The sequence below is a fragment of the Anolis carolinensis genome, chromosome 5 (assembly GCF_035594765.1).
Source record: "Anolis carolinensis isolate JA03-04 chromosome 5, rAnoCar3.1.pri, whole genome shotgun sequence".
NCBI classification, from domain to species: domain Eukaryota; kingdom Metazoa; phylum Chordata; class Lepidosauria; order Squamata; family Dactyloidae; genus Anolis; species Anolis carolinensis.
The window spans coordinates 150,838,169-150,853,556 of record NC_085845.1 but is presented as its reverse complement, the minus strand read 5'-3'; the positions used below and the strand labels follow the sequence as shown (position 1 = coordinate 150,853,556).

The window sequence follows — 15,388 nt, the reverse complement described above, 5'->3', positions numbered from 1 at the left end:
TATAGTTCACACCATGGTCCAATTTTTACAGTGATGGGGTTGTCTACTAAGATGGTAAGTCTCTGATTGTACAGATACACTTCAATTGGCTTACTTGTACTTGAGCAGGTTTTCTACAGTGGCTCAGATAAGAGAAATAATAAAAATAGAAATAACAGAAATCACTGAGGCATTTAGAATTAATTTCTCCACTTCAGGGTGGGGTGTTTCCTAGAGACCATGGAACATAATGAACGTTTTGTTTATTAACCTTATCTTTGCATTCACTATGTTTGAATGTTATCCTCTTTCTTTTCTCTCTTTTTTTTAAAGGAAGACAAGGTTCATTCATACTGATAAGACTCAAAGAAGTAAGGCTCAAAGAAGTGTTCCCTCTCAATAAACAGTAGTAAAGTGTCTTTGAGCAAACTATCAGAGTCGAAAGGTAAGGAAGTTTAGATAATTTCCCAAGCACCTTCAGTCTTATTGGCTTCTCTCAGGGCTGCTGTGGGTTTATACAGGTGACTGCACATATGCATTGAAGCACACACCCTACGAAGATAAATACTGTGCACACAGCCAAGCCCACAGAGGGTAAGGGGGCAAGTGATCACTCAAGAGGCAAGTAAAGGGAGCAAGTGTAGCATCCCTTCTGTTTTGTTGCTACTCTCTCCCCTTCATTTGTTAACTTTGCTGCTGGAAACACTCCCAGATAATGCCATCAGCCGTTAGCATAGCTGGCATTGCTCCCAACCTCTGCCAGTTCACAGGCTCTGGCAAACGCACACCCATGTCAACCACTGGCACTGGGCCTGGATTCGCAAAAGGACAAATGGAATACACTGTAGCAATGCATTAAAGAAAACTGCAATGAACCAACTTCCTTTCTCAATTTTCTGAACTTTGTAAGGAGGAATTTTTTTCCAAATGCAATACTTACCCATTTCCTAGGCCGGCCTCTTGGTCGTTTTTCTCCAGTGGCTTCTGCTTTCTGTAAAAACACAGATATATGCTATGGTTTACATGTATCTGTAGTTACATTGTACTATATTATTAGACAATCTTGGCGCTTTTGATAGGAAGTACATACATCCTGCAACAATGTTCATTTTATTTTTCTATTGATTAGATGAGAGACACCAAGGAGGGAAAAATGACTTTGTTATCTATCTTACTCTCCCCCTGCCCCCTATGGAGAAATGCTGCTCCCATCCTTTCATAAAGTAGACTGAGAACCTCTTTGTTTAAAGGAAGGAAATGGCTTTTTAAAAAATGATAGACTATTCACTGTGTTCTTCTTGTGTCTAGACTATTGATAAGAATGTATGGAAAGTAAATCAACTTACTTGACAAAGACTATCCTATGGATGTATCTGTTTTAAAAGCTTGCCTTTGTTTTGCGGGCCAAAACAAACTCAAAATGTTAGTAATGGAAGCTAGCGCACACACACACAAATAAATGTGGAGCCTGGGGGACTGCAGGAAAATCAGGAAACACAGAATCATTCGATTCAGAGACTGACTGCTCAGTGAATTTAGGGTGCAGATACAAAATCATTTTATGCTTACTAGTTAAGCTACCAATCTCTCTCTCTCTCTCTTTCTGTCTTCCTTAGGTTTTTTTTGCTATTGATTTCCTCTGCTGATTATTAGTTTAGATTCATATCAAAGGCCAAGAATATGAAGACATAGTGAGTAATTATCATTGATTAATTCTGAAATAAAAAATTGCATGTATATGTGTTTTTGAAAATCTTGTTATAGTTTATCCATAAATATAATAGTCATCGCTATTGTGTGCCTTCAAGTCATTTCCAAACCCATAACAGAGTTTTCTGGGCAAAATGTATTCAGGGGGTGGCATGCCTTTGCCTTTCTCTAAGGCAATCATTCTCAACCTGGGGTCCCCAGATACTTTTGGCCTTCAACTCCCAGAAATCCTAACAGCTAGTAAACTGGCTGGGATTTCTGGGAATTGTAGGTCAAAAACATCTGGGGGCCCCAGGTTGAGAACCACTGCTCTAAGGGCTCTTCTACATAAGCCCTAAAGCCCATGATAGGGAATGGGTTTACCTGAGGAGTCTATTGATTAATGCAGAATAAACTAGATTTTCCCAGTTTACTTGGCATCAATTTGACATCTGCTAAGGTCCAGATCTTTGGAGATTCGGGACCAGTGGGCGTCAATACTCACAGCCATCCCAGTTAGAGGACACCCCCCCCCCAACCTTATTTCCTCCTTATAACTTATCGGAGGGGCCTAATGGTAACACAGGCCCCTCTTCACAGTACTCCTGGCATGAGAAAATAGCATGCCAGGAGGTGAGGGGGGTGGAGGAGAAACCTGGGGTTGTGGGAGATGGTGGAGACTGAAACCTGGGAGGAAACAGTCTCCACCATCAACCTGTTTCCTCCCAGGTTTTAATTAAGTGTAGAACAGGCATGGGCAAACTTCGGCCCTCCAGGTGCTTTGGACTTCAACTCCCACAATTTCTAACAACTGGTAGGCTGTGGAATTCGAAGTCCAAAACACCTGGAGGGCCGAAGTTTGCCCATGCCTAGTGTAGAAGTATCCTAAACTGAGAGACTGTCATTGCTCATAGTTACCCAGTGGGTTTCCATGGCCAAGCAGGGATTTGAATTCTGATCTTCAGAACTGTCTAATGCTCAAACAACTATACCATTCTGGGTCTCTAAATCTTACTCAGAACTGAAAGAAAAACAGTTACACTGTAATAGTAATAATTAACATGTGCTCCCCAACACTATGCATGGCCACTTAAAAGATTACAGCTCACTGACCTCATTGGCTGTCTTTCCCAAAAAAGTGTGCAAATAATTTGCCTACATCAACATAATAACACAACAATCCAACAAAATAAGCTACAAATTATTCATATCCCATAAAGAAAAGATGAACCAGTGTGCATAATGTTGTGATTTCACTTTAACTACCATGACTACATGCCGTGAAATCCTGGCGTGTCTTGTTTGGTCAGATGCAGTAGAGCTTTCTGGCTGAGAATTCTAAATCTCTCCTCTAGACTGCAATCATGGACCTATGACAGTTCCATGGAATCACAGTGCTATAATTGGGTAGTGTGAAATGGCCCGAGAACATGAAAAAATAATTTTTGAACTACAGTTTTCAAAATCCCTGACAATATATACTCCATTATACTCCAAAAGTAACTTTCCGAATTCTTGTTTTAATTGGGTTACCTAACGCAGACTCTAAATCATTATTGCTTATGGTAAAAGCCTTATTTTGGTGCTGCAAGAAAGGCATGAAGGGAAAGCAAACACATGACTGGAATAAAGTCCTGTTGCATAGCCCAACTGAATATTATACATTGCCTCCTCTCCACAGGACATTTGTGTGTATGGCTAGAAAGTAAGTCAATGCCTCTATGCAATCCTGAACCCTCCCATTTGGAGGCAGAAAAGTGGAATATAAATGTATTTGTCATTTGTCATTTGTTATATTTATACTTGATATTTCCTACTCAAGACTGCATACTCATGCCTCTTCCCATTTCACCCATGAAATAATTCTGTGAGGAAGGTCAAGGTAAAAGAGTAACTGCCAAAAGATTACCATATTAGATTCATGGGTCATCAGGGACTTGAGCTGAGATGTGCCGGGATCAAGTTCAGCACTCTAAAAACACTTTGCCACACTGGCTCTCTATTGTATAAAAACTATATGTATTCAGCTGTACACATATGACTTCCCTCTACAGATGTTTGTGCCATGCAAGTATATGCCACTGAGAAGGACAATGAAATATGCCTAAAAGCATGGATAGGGCTGCGTGGCAGCACAAACTTTTGAGTTGCCTAATTTTTGGACATCCAAATAGGTATCAATGTTTTTTGTGCATAATATTTTGCATTTGGAAAGGAACTGGGCAACACTGGATTGAAAGTTTCTATAGTTTGCATTTATGTGGCTAAAGGGTCAATGAAGCAAAAGGCCCAGAATTCAGCAGGAAAACCAACAGATTAGAACAAAACCGATCTCATAAGGCAAAACAATGTGTTGGGTTTAGTGTTGTTGGCTTCTGAAACCTTTTGAGGCATTCTGTAATTATATTTTCAAGATTTTTCTCCATAACTGGAGATTTACACATTTCCCTTTACTCCTTTGATAGCTGTGATTAATATTTTTATCATAGCCTTCACAATTTTAGGCTTTGAGAAATCCCATCTCATCCCAGTAAGGCCTAAACTGTGTAATTAATATAGTGTGCACATGTTTTCCTTTTTCCTTTGGGAATCCATCATCTTAATGTATCAGTTACTTATTGGCAAATCTTTGTACACAGCTATGCCATGTAAAGGGAATTCCATTAAACCTGGAAAAATATGGCAGCAGTTTCTATAGTACCCTTTGAAGCTATAAATGTAGCCGAATATCTTCATCACATCACAAAGAGGCAATGTGTGAAAATATAAACTTCACACTACTGAAGGACAAAATTATCACTTCAGACTTGTTGAAAAGACAACTTCCTCTTTAATCATTAATACCAGTGCATGATGTAAGATTAAACTTTCTTGGGGTAATGCATTAAAGCAGTCCTGGCTGCCGACATAAAGAAGTGTATCTAAAATACTACAGCCAGTGCACTAGCGCTGTCCCAAAACATTTTGCTTTCTAATACAAGGAACATGATGGTGCCACTACCATTTGACAAACTGGAAAGGGCTTCTGCTTGTGATTGGCAAGCTAGTTTAGGGAATCAGGACATATCACTTTGGTATATCCATCTTTGTTTATTCAGGGTGATGAGAAGCCAGATGGCTGCCATCCCCACCCTCATGGCAGCTCCTGCCTGAGTCAACTGACTCGCTGCATTATATTATATTCAGGTTTTCTATATACCACAATAGCCTATACTTGGGACTTGTTAGCTATGCAAGTCTCAAGCAAATGATATCTGTTTTTATTTGAATATTTTATATCCCACCTGTTTCCAAAATGTCACTCTGTACAACTACACTATCTCTGGACATTTTAAGCAAATAGATATGAATACTCTGATCAGGTTGCTCAGTTCTGCGCAGATATTTGCACCATGATCTTGCATTCCTCTTCATATATTACACAAAGACATGTGCATACAGCTCTATGATACATCACATCCATGGTACTCAAGTATAAATATCATTCTCAAAGTCTCATTTACAGTAACATGGAGTATGCCCATCCTAAATATCAGGACAATCCTAGTTTCCTAACAATCTACCTTATAATAGCCTTACCTATTCTTTGGCAAACATGCAATCTGGAAGAACATTGATATTTCTAGGGAGGAATCCAGTCTTGGTGGAGAAGTAAAAGTTCCAAAAATATGAAGTTCTGAACAAAAAAAAGCCTGTTTTCCCTTTTCCCACTAAAAATAGAGCTCTGTGGCTGTCAAGCATCAGCAACATAGGCATAGGTGATTCACTGCACTGCTCAGATAATGGTGGTGGTGTCTTTCTGAATAGGGATTGGGCTGAATCTCTGAATTTCAAACAAATTTTGGAGTACCCTTAACTTTGCCTAAAGAAGTGCAAATTTGGGTTAAAGCAAAAATAAAACAAAACAAAAACTGGGATATTCACTGGAAGCTGTGTGTTCTGAAGACTGCTGGTGCTGCGTTTACAGTGAGTACAGGGTTTGGATATTTTTGCCCATATAGACAAGCCAATTGGTTTCAAAACCTGCCTGTACATATATTCTAAGAGAGATCACAAAAAGAAGTGTGGGCAAGCAAGTCCCAGACTGAGATCTTGGCATCTGAACCCAATACTTGTGCAGCCACTGAGAGAAAAAGTGTATTTTGTGGCTAGAACTAGACTATGCTTCCATTGTCCCAGATACCATAGCAAAAACTGGATTTTTTTTTCAGGAGCAAATTCCTTTGGTTTATGTTGACGACAGTGCAACCCACTCTGACCTTCTGATGGTGCAGGCAAATGAGAAATAAGGGTGTCATGACCTGATCTCAGGGCAGTTACTGGATATGGAAGTGTTCCTGATTTTATGAAACAACAAGGGTAGATGACCTCACCACAAACTACATATGTGTGCTGAAAAATAGTTTTTAGTATTAAACATAATGAAGTGTAAACATGCATTTAATTTGTGGCTAATCATTTATTTTTTTGATATTTTAATTCTCTTGTTTTAGAGACCATTCACCAGAATCAAACATGTGTATTATACTGTATATTGATCTACATTAACATGTAAGTGTCAGGCCTGAGAATGAATATTTGTGTTTTGGAATTATTAATATCTTCATATTGCGGAGGGCATAGCCTTTTCATTTTTTGCAGCAAATGCCTCAAAGTCTTCTAGCATTTTAAAGACAAATAAGCATTTTACATCATGAAATGTCATAAGTCAGACCTATTTCAGCATTTCATTATTTATTTATTTATTTATTTGCACTATTTCTATCCTGCCTTCCTCTATCCCAAAGGGGACTCAAGGCAGTTTTACATAGAAGGCAGCTATTCGATGCCTTGACCACAAAATGTATTCATCCATCAAAATGGAGTCTGATGCATTAAAGTCCATGCTACAGTAAATGTATTTTGATTATAGTCAGCCGTGCTAACTTGGTTTAACTGCTGAAGATTGGGCTATTCACAAATGTTATTAATATGGTTTATCTAAAAATCTCTAAATCCTCCAGTACAACTCTATGGCCAACTTCCATCAGAGGTTAACCAGAGTTGTGTTGGAGGATCTAGCAGTGGTTCTCAACCTGTGGGTCCCCAGCTATTTACCAGCTGTTAGTATTTCTGGGAGTTAAAGGCCAAAACATCTCGGGACCCACAGGTTGAGAACCACTGATAGAGATTCCTAAATAGAACATCTCTATAGGAGCCTCTAAGTCTCACAGCACAAGTCTATGATCAACGTCTGCTAAAGATCATGTAGTCACAGAAGAAGACGCAGAGATTCCCAGAGAGATGTTCTTTCAGGTAAAAAAAAAAAGTTAGACAGAAGTATACCATAGAATCACTTGGAAGACCCAAAAAGTTCCTAACATATTTTGTTAGGTATGCATAAATGAAACCATGACTACTGGTCTCATGGACACGGGAATCTTATTGTATTTCCTTGGTTGACAATCACTCTGAAAAGAAAGTACAGTATATACTCATTTATGTCAACCTCGTGAATACACCAGGTCAGATCTTGGGACCAAAAAGATGGCTCATTCTGCAGAGAGGAGAAAGCACTGACACCACCTCAGTGGGTGAGCTGCCATTTACCCAACCAGGCGTTCAAAAAGTCCATAAATTGCACCATAACACAGAGAATAAATAGGCTTTGTACTTCGTGTAAGTTCTCCTGGGATGAACCAAGCTTTTGCCTGTTGTCAGTCTTTTCAGAAAATGGGAAAGTTCTTTTTTTATATAAGAGTTATGATCTTTTTTGTGTGATGAGTGACTTGGAAACTGCAAGTTGCTTCTGGTGTGAGAGAATTGGCCATCTGCAAGGACATTGCTCGGGGGATGCCTGGATGTTTGATGTTTTACCATCCTTGTGGGATGCTTCTCTCATGTCCCTCCATGGGGAGCTGGAGCTGACAGAGGGAGCTCATCTGCACTCTCCCCAGATTTGAACCATCATCCTTCAGATCGGCAACCCAACCTTCAAGTCAGCAATCCTGCCAGCACAAGGGTTTACTCATTGTACCACCGGGACTCCTTATAAGAGTTATGATGCAATACTTCCATTGATCTGTGGATAAGTTGACCCAGTTTTTTTGTGGTGTGTGTGTGTGATTTTTTTTCACTTAGATTTCTGGAATTATACATGAATATATGGGGTAAATCACTAGGTATAACCATCTACATGATCTATAAGGGCTTAGCCAACTGAGTCTATTGCCTAACTTTATTGACATGCTGATCAAGAATAAGGTAAGTTGTTTCTAACTGTGTTACCTCACAGCATGTGACTGAACATGATGAGGCATAGCTTTGTTTAGCACAGAACACACTTTCCTGGAAAGAGCAGAAAGCCAAGAGGGAAATATTTATTGGATACATTGTTTAAAGATGTTCTGCCTTTGGAAACAAATAACAATCTCTGACACCTTTTCAAATGATTCATAATTGGCCTGGATGGTTTTTGAGAAATATTGAGGCTAGGTACCTTGTGAGCTGAATCTTCTAAAGAAAATATGTTTTCATTTAAATGTGCTTGGGTAGGAAGGAGGACCAAAAGTGTGTAGTCATAGGAGCCATCATCTGCAGGAGAACTGTGCTAGGTCAAATAATGGACTATGACGATGTGTGCTGCTCTGCTTTTGTTTGGAGAGCAGGTACAATGTACACTTGTGAAACCATTATTTCAGATCCACACCATGATATTTTTATTTGAATCATTTCAAAGTCATAAGGCCTTGAACTTCAGAATCATTTTACATAGATCATGCTTTCATCTGCCAAAACAGGTTTACTATCCCTCATCTAGATTTTCAAAATATGCCAAAATCTGAAATTGTCCACATGAATGGCTGAGATAGTGACACCTTTGTTTTCCGATGGTTCTATGTACACAAACTTTGTTTTATCTAGAAAATAATTTTAAATTGTACTGAATTATCTTCAGACTACATCTATAAGGTATATATGAAACATAAATGAATGGCATATTTAGACTTGGGTTCTACCTCCAAGATATATCATTATACATCTGTATTGCAAATACAGGTATTCTAAAAAATCTCAAAATCCAAAACTGAATATACCTTTGGTCACAAGCATTTCAGGTAAGGAATACTCAACTTGTACTGCTAATGTCTACAGAGAAAGATATGTGCAATACTATGGTAACTGCACCGGCAAAGATCACCAGACTCTCACTGGTATGTGGAGAAGGCAAAACAGATCAGTACATGCTGAAATATAGTTGCTTACATACATATAATTGGCCACCACACATTTCCACCACCATCCCTTAGCTAACTTTCAATAGCCTTGAAGTGACATAATAAATGTGAATGCAGTTACAAATTGTGCACAAGCTAAAACAACCACAAGACTCCCTCTACATTGCACCAAGTTTGCTCATACATGCATTATCTAACATGGGTGCAAAATGAATTACAGAGACAAAACAAAGTGTAAATACTGATTAGATTCTCACCTAGCAAGAATAGATTTGTTTAATAATCACATCTATTCAATTTTCAAGATCTAATCTGACAGGAGTCTATGACAAATTGTGGACACTTTTTAGTAAAGAGACCATCTTAAAGTACCCAACTCTGAGATGTTTTTCGCCATTGGATCAGGAAATGGGGTTGTGAATCATTGTTTAAAGTAAAAGGAAAGCAGGGCTTGGGGCAGATAATACCCTGTCAAATCTGCTATTCTGTCTTTGCATATTTGACTACAGAGGATGGAATTAGTCCCCTTACTACCACTCCCCTGAATAAATAAATAGTGGCTACACTCAGATGAGGTTTACCCTTGGAAATCAGATTTCTTCCTCAGAGTTTAGGGTCCTGTCTACACTGCCACATAATCCAGTTTAAACTGCATTATAATGCAGGCTGAACTACACTGAACTGGATTATATGAGTCTATAATAACAACTACTACTACTACTACAACAACCAGTTCAATGCAATTAATCTGCATTCTGAAACTGGATTATATGGCAGTGTAAATGGGGCCTGAGTGTGGCTCCTATTTGTGACATTGTCTGAAGAATGGAAAACACAACAATATTTTCAAAATATTCACATACAAAACAATCAATTTATCTTAAAGAGTCAAAGGCCCATATTTCTAGTGAGCATGTACACAAATTACAAAGACTATGGATGCATGCATTACAGGAAGTTCTATTTTCAAAACAACATCTCTTTTGATGCTATTGATAATTACAGTTAAAACATTTGAAAGCTGTCAATGCATTGTCATTATATAAAACAAACATCTCATTTGAAATAAAATTAAGAGTATGTCAAATCATACCATCCTAATTTGTTCATGGACATCAAGCTCAAAAAAGGACCAACCCTACAATACAAAAAGATTACACACCTCCCCCCCCCCTTCCTCCAGATATTTTGTTGTTATCTCTAACTATGATTTCAACATAGCCACAAAAACTGAAAACAGGTTATTAATTCAGCTATAGGTCTCTATATGACTGTTTTTACGGAACTATTCTTTGGACTTTGAGAAACAAGAAACAAGCTGCAGAGTTGTGTGTATTGTCAAGTTTCACACTACTAATTTAGTAACAAGTTCAATTTGCTTTTTTAGTTCCCTCCTGCTACTTTTTAACATCCAAACATAAACAGTGAGAGTAGAGCAAATAAACCCATACCAATACCCCAAAATCATCAGGCTACAACACAATTTAAATACACACAATCCTCAACATGTCAGAACAATTCCAATAGATTAAATTGTATTTGCCTCTCAAATGTAACCGCGCAGCAAGGTCTACCTTTTGCGTAGCTATTTTAAAATTCTTTGCCAGTTGTTTATAATACATTTTAAAAATATATGATGTCTTAAGAGTTTGCAAAAGAACACTTTATCAATTAATCACAAATGCTTTCTTAGGTCTCCTCTGTGAATTCTAGCAGTACATGTTTATTTTGCGTGTTGTAAGCATAGCACATTTCAATTAGCTCACTCTGAGAAAAAGGCCACCCATTATTCACTAGAAATTCCAGAAACTTTTTGCTGCATGGGAACAACCTTTATTAAGCACATGACCTCTGCAGTTAACAAGCATGGCTGTTTTTAAAGCTAGAAATAATGTAGTACCTTTTTAATTATTTAAGAATCATGCCTCAGAAAGATACAAATAATCTTTTAAAAAATGACATCACGCTTCTCGGCCTTTTGCCTAAGATCAAATGTAGTAAAAATGACATCCCCTAAAATTAATATTTATAAAAACTAAATATTTTCCAACACTTCCAACTGCTTTATGAAAGTAATTATTATGGCATGTTATATAGCACCATATGCAGATGTTACATAGCATCATATGAAGGTGTATCTATCTGTATGCAAATTCAGGGGATTTTTCCAGGTTACGAAATGATAATGCATTGCTGTGGTTTATACATACAGAGCTTTTCTATCCAACTGATGAGACAAACCTGTAAGAACATTTTTATTTCTTAGATTTATTTATTTCTTCTGGAATACATGGGATAGTGCACACGTATCTCTACAGGAAGGTCTTCTTTGTAAGCACTCTTGGAGGTTGGGGCTTTTCAAAAATTGACAACGAATTTATCTCTATGGTGAACGTTAAAGTACATGAAGTGAAACATCACCACTGAGGGTATTTGTTTTGGGTACAATAACCGTGGCACATCTACTAGATTTCACTATGATTTCACTGTGAACATCTTTTTAATGATCCTGGACTACAGTTATCTAGAATCTATTTCAATGAATGGGAGTTGCTAACAGCACAGTTGCCTTTTTGTGCTGCTTTTTTGTTCTACTTCCAATTATTTCAATAGGCTATATACAAATGGAGTGCCCAATTAATTTTACTATATGTCTTTTATCATGATGCCCCATCATGCTTTTTATAAAAGAAACAAAGTCAAATCAGACTGGTACCTCTGAAAGCATCTATAATTCACAGAGTAAAATCTCATTTTTGTTCAAAATTATTATGAATAACATCACAACATGCAGCTTCTGTTTTTGCAAGCAAAAATCTTAGCAAATGCGGAAACCTTAAACAAGCTCTCTTCCTAATTCTGTATAAAATTAACTATGTTCTTGGAAATATGAGTTAATAGTATTTTTGCAGAGCCTGCAATTCTAAGCATACTTACCCCTGAAGTTAATACAAAGTAATTAGCATATACATATGGTTAGGTTCACATTGAACATTTGTCATTGTTCAGCTATACATATCTATAAAAGCTCCATAGTGTTAGTTTGCATACTCTATAAAACTATCTAAAGAGATTATTTTTTTATTGAACAACATTCCAAATAATGAAAACAAGATTGGCTTTTTAATCTTAAAAAATGTATAAAAATCTTTTTAAACTATGTAATAAGCAAACAATTAAGAGAGAATTACATAAAGACTGGGATTGTTATGTTCTTAGCTAAGATGTAAAGGTAGAAGAACCACCTCAGTGGATCAGACCAAAGGCTTGTCTTGTCTACTGTTGTGTTCTCACACTGGCAAAAACCATAAGAAAGAGACATTCAACAGCATCCATTCATGTTCTCTGGAAACTGGAATTCAGAGGCAGCATGTCTCTGGTATTGGAGGAAATAAGTAGCCATCACAACTAGTAGCACTGATGCACTTACTTTCTATACATGTGTCCCATTCCTTTATAAAGCCATCCAAATTGAAGCCTATCACTACATCTTTTGATAGCAAAGCCCATATTTAAGCAATGATCTATTTGAAGAAGGATCATTCTGTTTATTTGTCCTGAATCTACTATAATTGGATCTTATTGGGTAGTTGTTTGTTATAGAGAGAGGAAAAGGAAAACCACGTTTCTGTAATAGTTTTCTCCACATCTCTATCATGCCTTCTTTTTCAACTCTGTTCCCACCCAAGTTATAACATTTTCTTGCTCCAACACCATTAACTTTCTGGTTGCCCTTGTCGATATTTATCTAGCTCTACAGTGGCCTTTTTAAAGCTGTTGTTAAATTTCTGTAGCGAAAAACAGGGAGATACAAGAAAAGAGGACACACATGTAAAGGAAGTAGAGAAGGCTTTCCTGAACTGTTATTCAAAAGACTTCAACAGATAGAAAACCATTGTGAAAAAGCTGTAGTCAACTCCTAGGTTGCTATGCTAATATATAACTCTGAAAAGTATCAAACATAACAGTCCTTGTGTTTTTTTCCTTCTGAAAAGCAATTATTCTATACACCTTACGAGAATTAACAGAGTTCCTAGAACAAACTTCTAACACCACAATAGACTTCCAGATTTGGTAAAGTTTTGTTTTTGTCATCATACTTGTAAATTAAGAATGCTAGTGCTAACTGCAGTGAGACTTGTCTACAGAAACATGACTCCTGTGTTTATTTTCAAAGCTACACAGAACTGTGTCTTAAGGTCACCAGACTTCTTTGGGGAGGGGGAGTTTTTATTACCCTGGTATTATAACTCAATTTTTGCATTTAAATGAAAACATTTTTTTCTCCGTCTCAACCAAAACCAGCCCCTCTTTAATGAACCACACAATTTTTAAAAAATCAACTGGTGGGGGGAAAATCCTTGAACTAATCTAGGTCTTCAGCTGAGTGCCACTATTCACAATGATGGCTCTATGGCTTTATTTCTAAAGCTTACCTCTCTGAAACTAATTTGTGAACAACAGAGGACAGTCAGATGAGATACCAATATCTGGCAGCTATACATTTTCAGAAGCATTCTTATTTCCACCAGTGGATCATTGGCTTTTTTATTACTAACTTCATGTGTAACAAAACACTGAGCTTTAGTTGGTAGTTTAGTATAGTGTTAAGAGCCCTGGAGAATTTGAATGTCAGACCTCCAGAATGTTCAAGTTTCACAGTAGTTAAATTTTATTTCATCTAGAGAATAGTCCTGCATACAGAAGGGCACAATGTATATAAAGGTTTGGCTTTTTCAAAGAAAAATGGAACAAGGAAAACTACCCCTAACATACCCAGATTCTCCTACAACATTCCAACATAAAATAATATTAAAGCAACACAAATGCTGCAGTTGAAGAGGATAAATATGTAAGAATCTTCGGGTATTGGATAATGAGTGGATGGTAATCCAAGCAAATCTTTTACTCTGGAGTAATCTCACCTTTTGAGCTGCTTTAGATGGACTCTTGTTTTTGCTTCCTTTAGGTCGTCCTCTTGGTCTTTTAGGAGATGGCTCTCCTGTTGGTTCCTAAATAGAGGAAGACATGCTATATTGGGGCAAGGATTTCAATAGACACACTGCATCCTAAATGCAGACAATTACACCCAACTGTGTCACTGAGTGATTCAATTTTAAATATGAAAGAAAATAAACAAAAAGAGGAGGGAGAATCATTAATGCAAGTATAATGTTACATCATGATCACTGGACTTATATAAAGCTTGTATTTTCAGATTATTTCCAGCTAAATTTTTAAAGGGTGACTTTTGTTTTTCAAACAACTCAGGACTTATTGTAATCAACAGTCACATAAGTAACATGAAATAAGATGCAAACCTCCAACATTTCTTTTTAAAATGAAATATCTATGCTGGTTTAAACTATAGACAGCTTTTATTTTTTTAAGACTTACAAAAGGGATGTTTGCTTTGTTCTGGACCTTTCGATTTATTTCCATTTGTCTAACTTAATGGAATGCTGTGCATTGTGCAGAGCGGGGGCAGGGGGAGGCTTGTCTTCACCATGTTCTGGTAAAATGAAAAACCAATGCAGAATTTAAAAGGTGCCTAGCAGGATTCAAACAATTCAAGAGCAATGACTGTTTTAGCTATTCCGCCTCCTCCTACACCCCCCTCCACCCGCCATGGGTTCTCTGCTTGATAGTAAATAAAGAGAGTCATTTAAATGGATATGATTAAGCTTTCAGATTTCAAATATTTATTCAATGAATCATATGTACTATGCAGAAAGAAAGAACCCACATCCAAATTCCAAATATTGAACATTTCATTTGGATTACAGGAGGCTGTAAGGCTAATTAAATGCAGCGTGTGTTTTGTGTTTTAAGAGGAGCCTTAAACATTTTTTTCAAACTGGGAAAAGAATGCAACTTTTGCACTCTTACCAGGGAATAAATCCCACTGAATTCAATGGGCTGGGGAACTTGTTTCTGAGTAGATAGATATCCATAGGATTGTACTTTAGCTGACATATCTCCCTTCCAAAAGAATCACAAAAGATTAATACAATCCATACAAAACACTGGGAGAGAAGAGGAGGAAATGGATTGGGGGATGAAGTCTTTCTGTGCAGTCCCTTGAAATCCTAAACTCTTCATTTCCCAACCATATTGTGCTGCTCTCCACCACACACACATAAACTGTGGGAGTGGAGCAAACTGGTGCAGGCAGGGGAAGGAAAGGCTCTTAGGGGTACAAAAACATCCCAAAAGTTCAACAAACGGTTCAATATACTGACTGGGAGAACCCCAATAATCCAATAAAGATCATGCAAAGAAGAGGGTGAGCCTCCAACTCTCCAGAAGGCATTTTACTTTGGAAACGGGAGGGCCTGAGTAGCTGGGTGGGCATGAGGACAGGGTGGGCTGAAGGGAACCCCCTTTCAGAAGTGTTTCACAATTACACAATCAGGCTGGATCTACACTGCCCTATATCCCAGGATCTGATCCCAGATTATCTTTTTATCCCAGATTATCTGGCAGAGTAGGGCCCTTCCACA

General features: G+C 37.6%; 1 protein-coding gene across 2 annotated transcripts in view; it reads right to left on the bottom strand.

Moving 5' to 3' along the window:
- The window catches only part of hmga2 (high mobility group AT-hook 2), a 170,486-nt gene that overhangs the window by 130,762 nt on the left and 24,336 nt on the right, over nucleotides 1-15,388 (bottom strand). For both annotated transcript variants that reach the window (XM_062982573.1, XM_062982574.1), the window contains 2 exons: nucleotides 13,811-13,897; nucleotides 920-970 (listed from right to left, as the gene is read on the bottom strand). In XM_062982573.1, coding sequence (XP_062838643.1) covers nucleotides 920-970; nucleotides 13,811-13,897 — 138 coding nt within the window. The remainder of the gene's footprint in view (nucleotides 1-919; nucleotides 971-13,810; nucleotides 13,898-15,388) is intronic.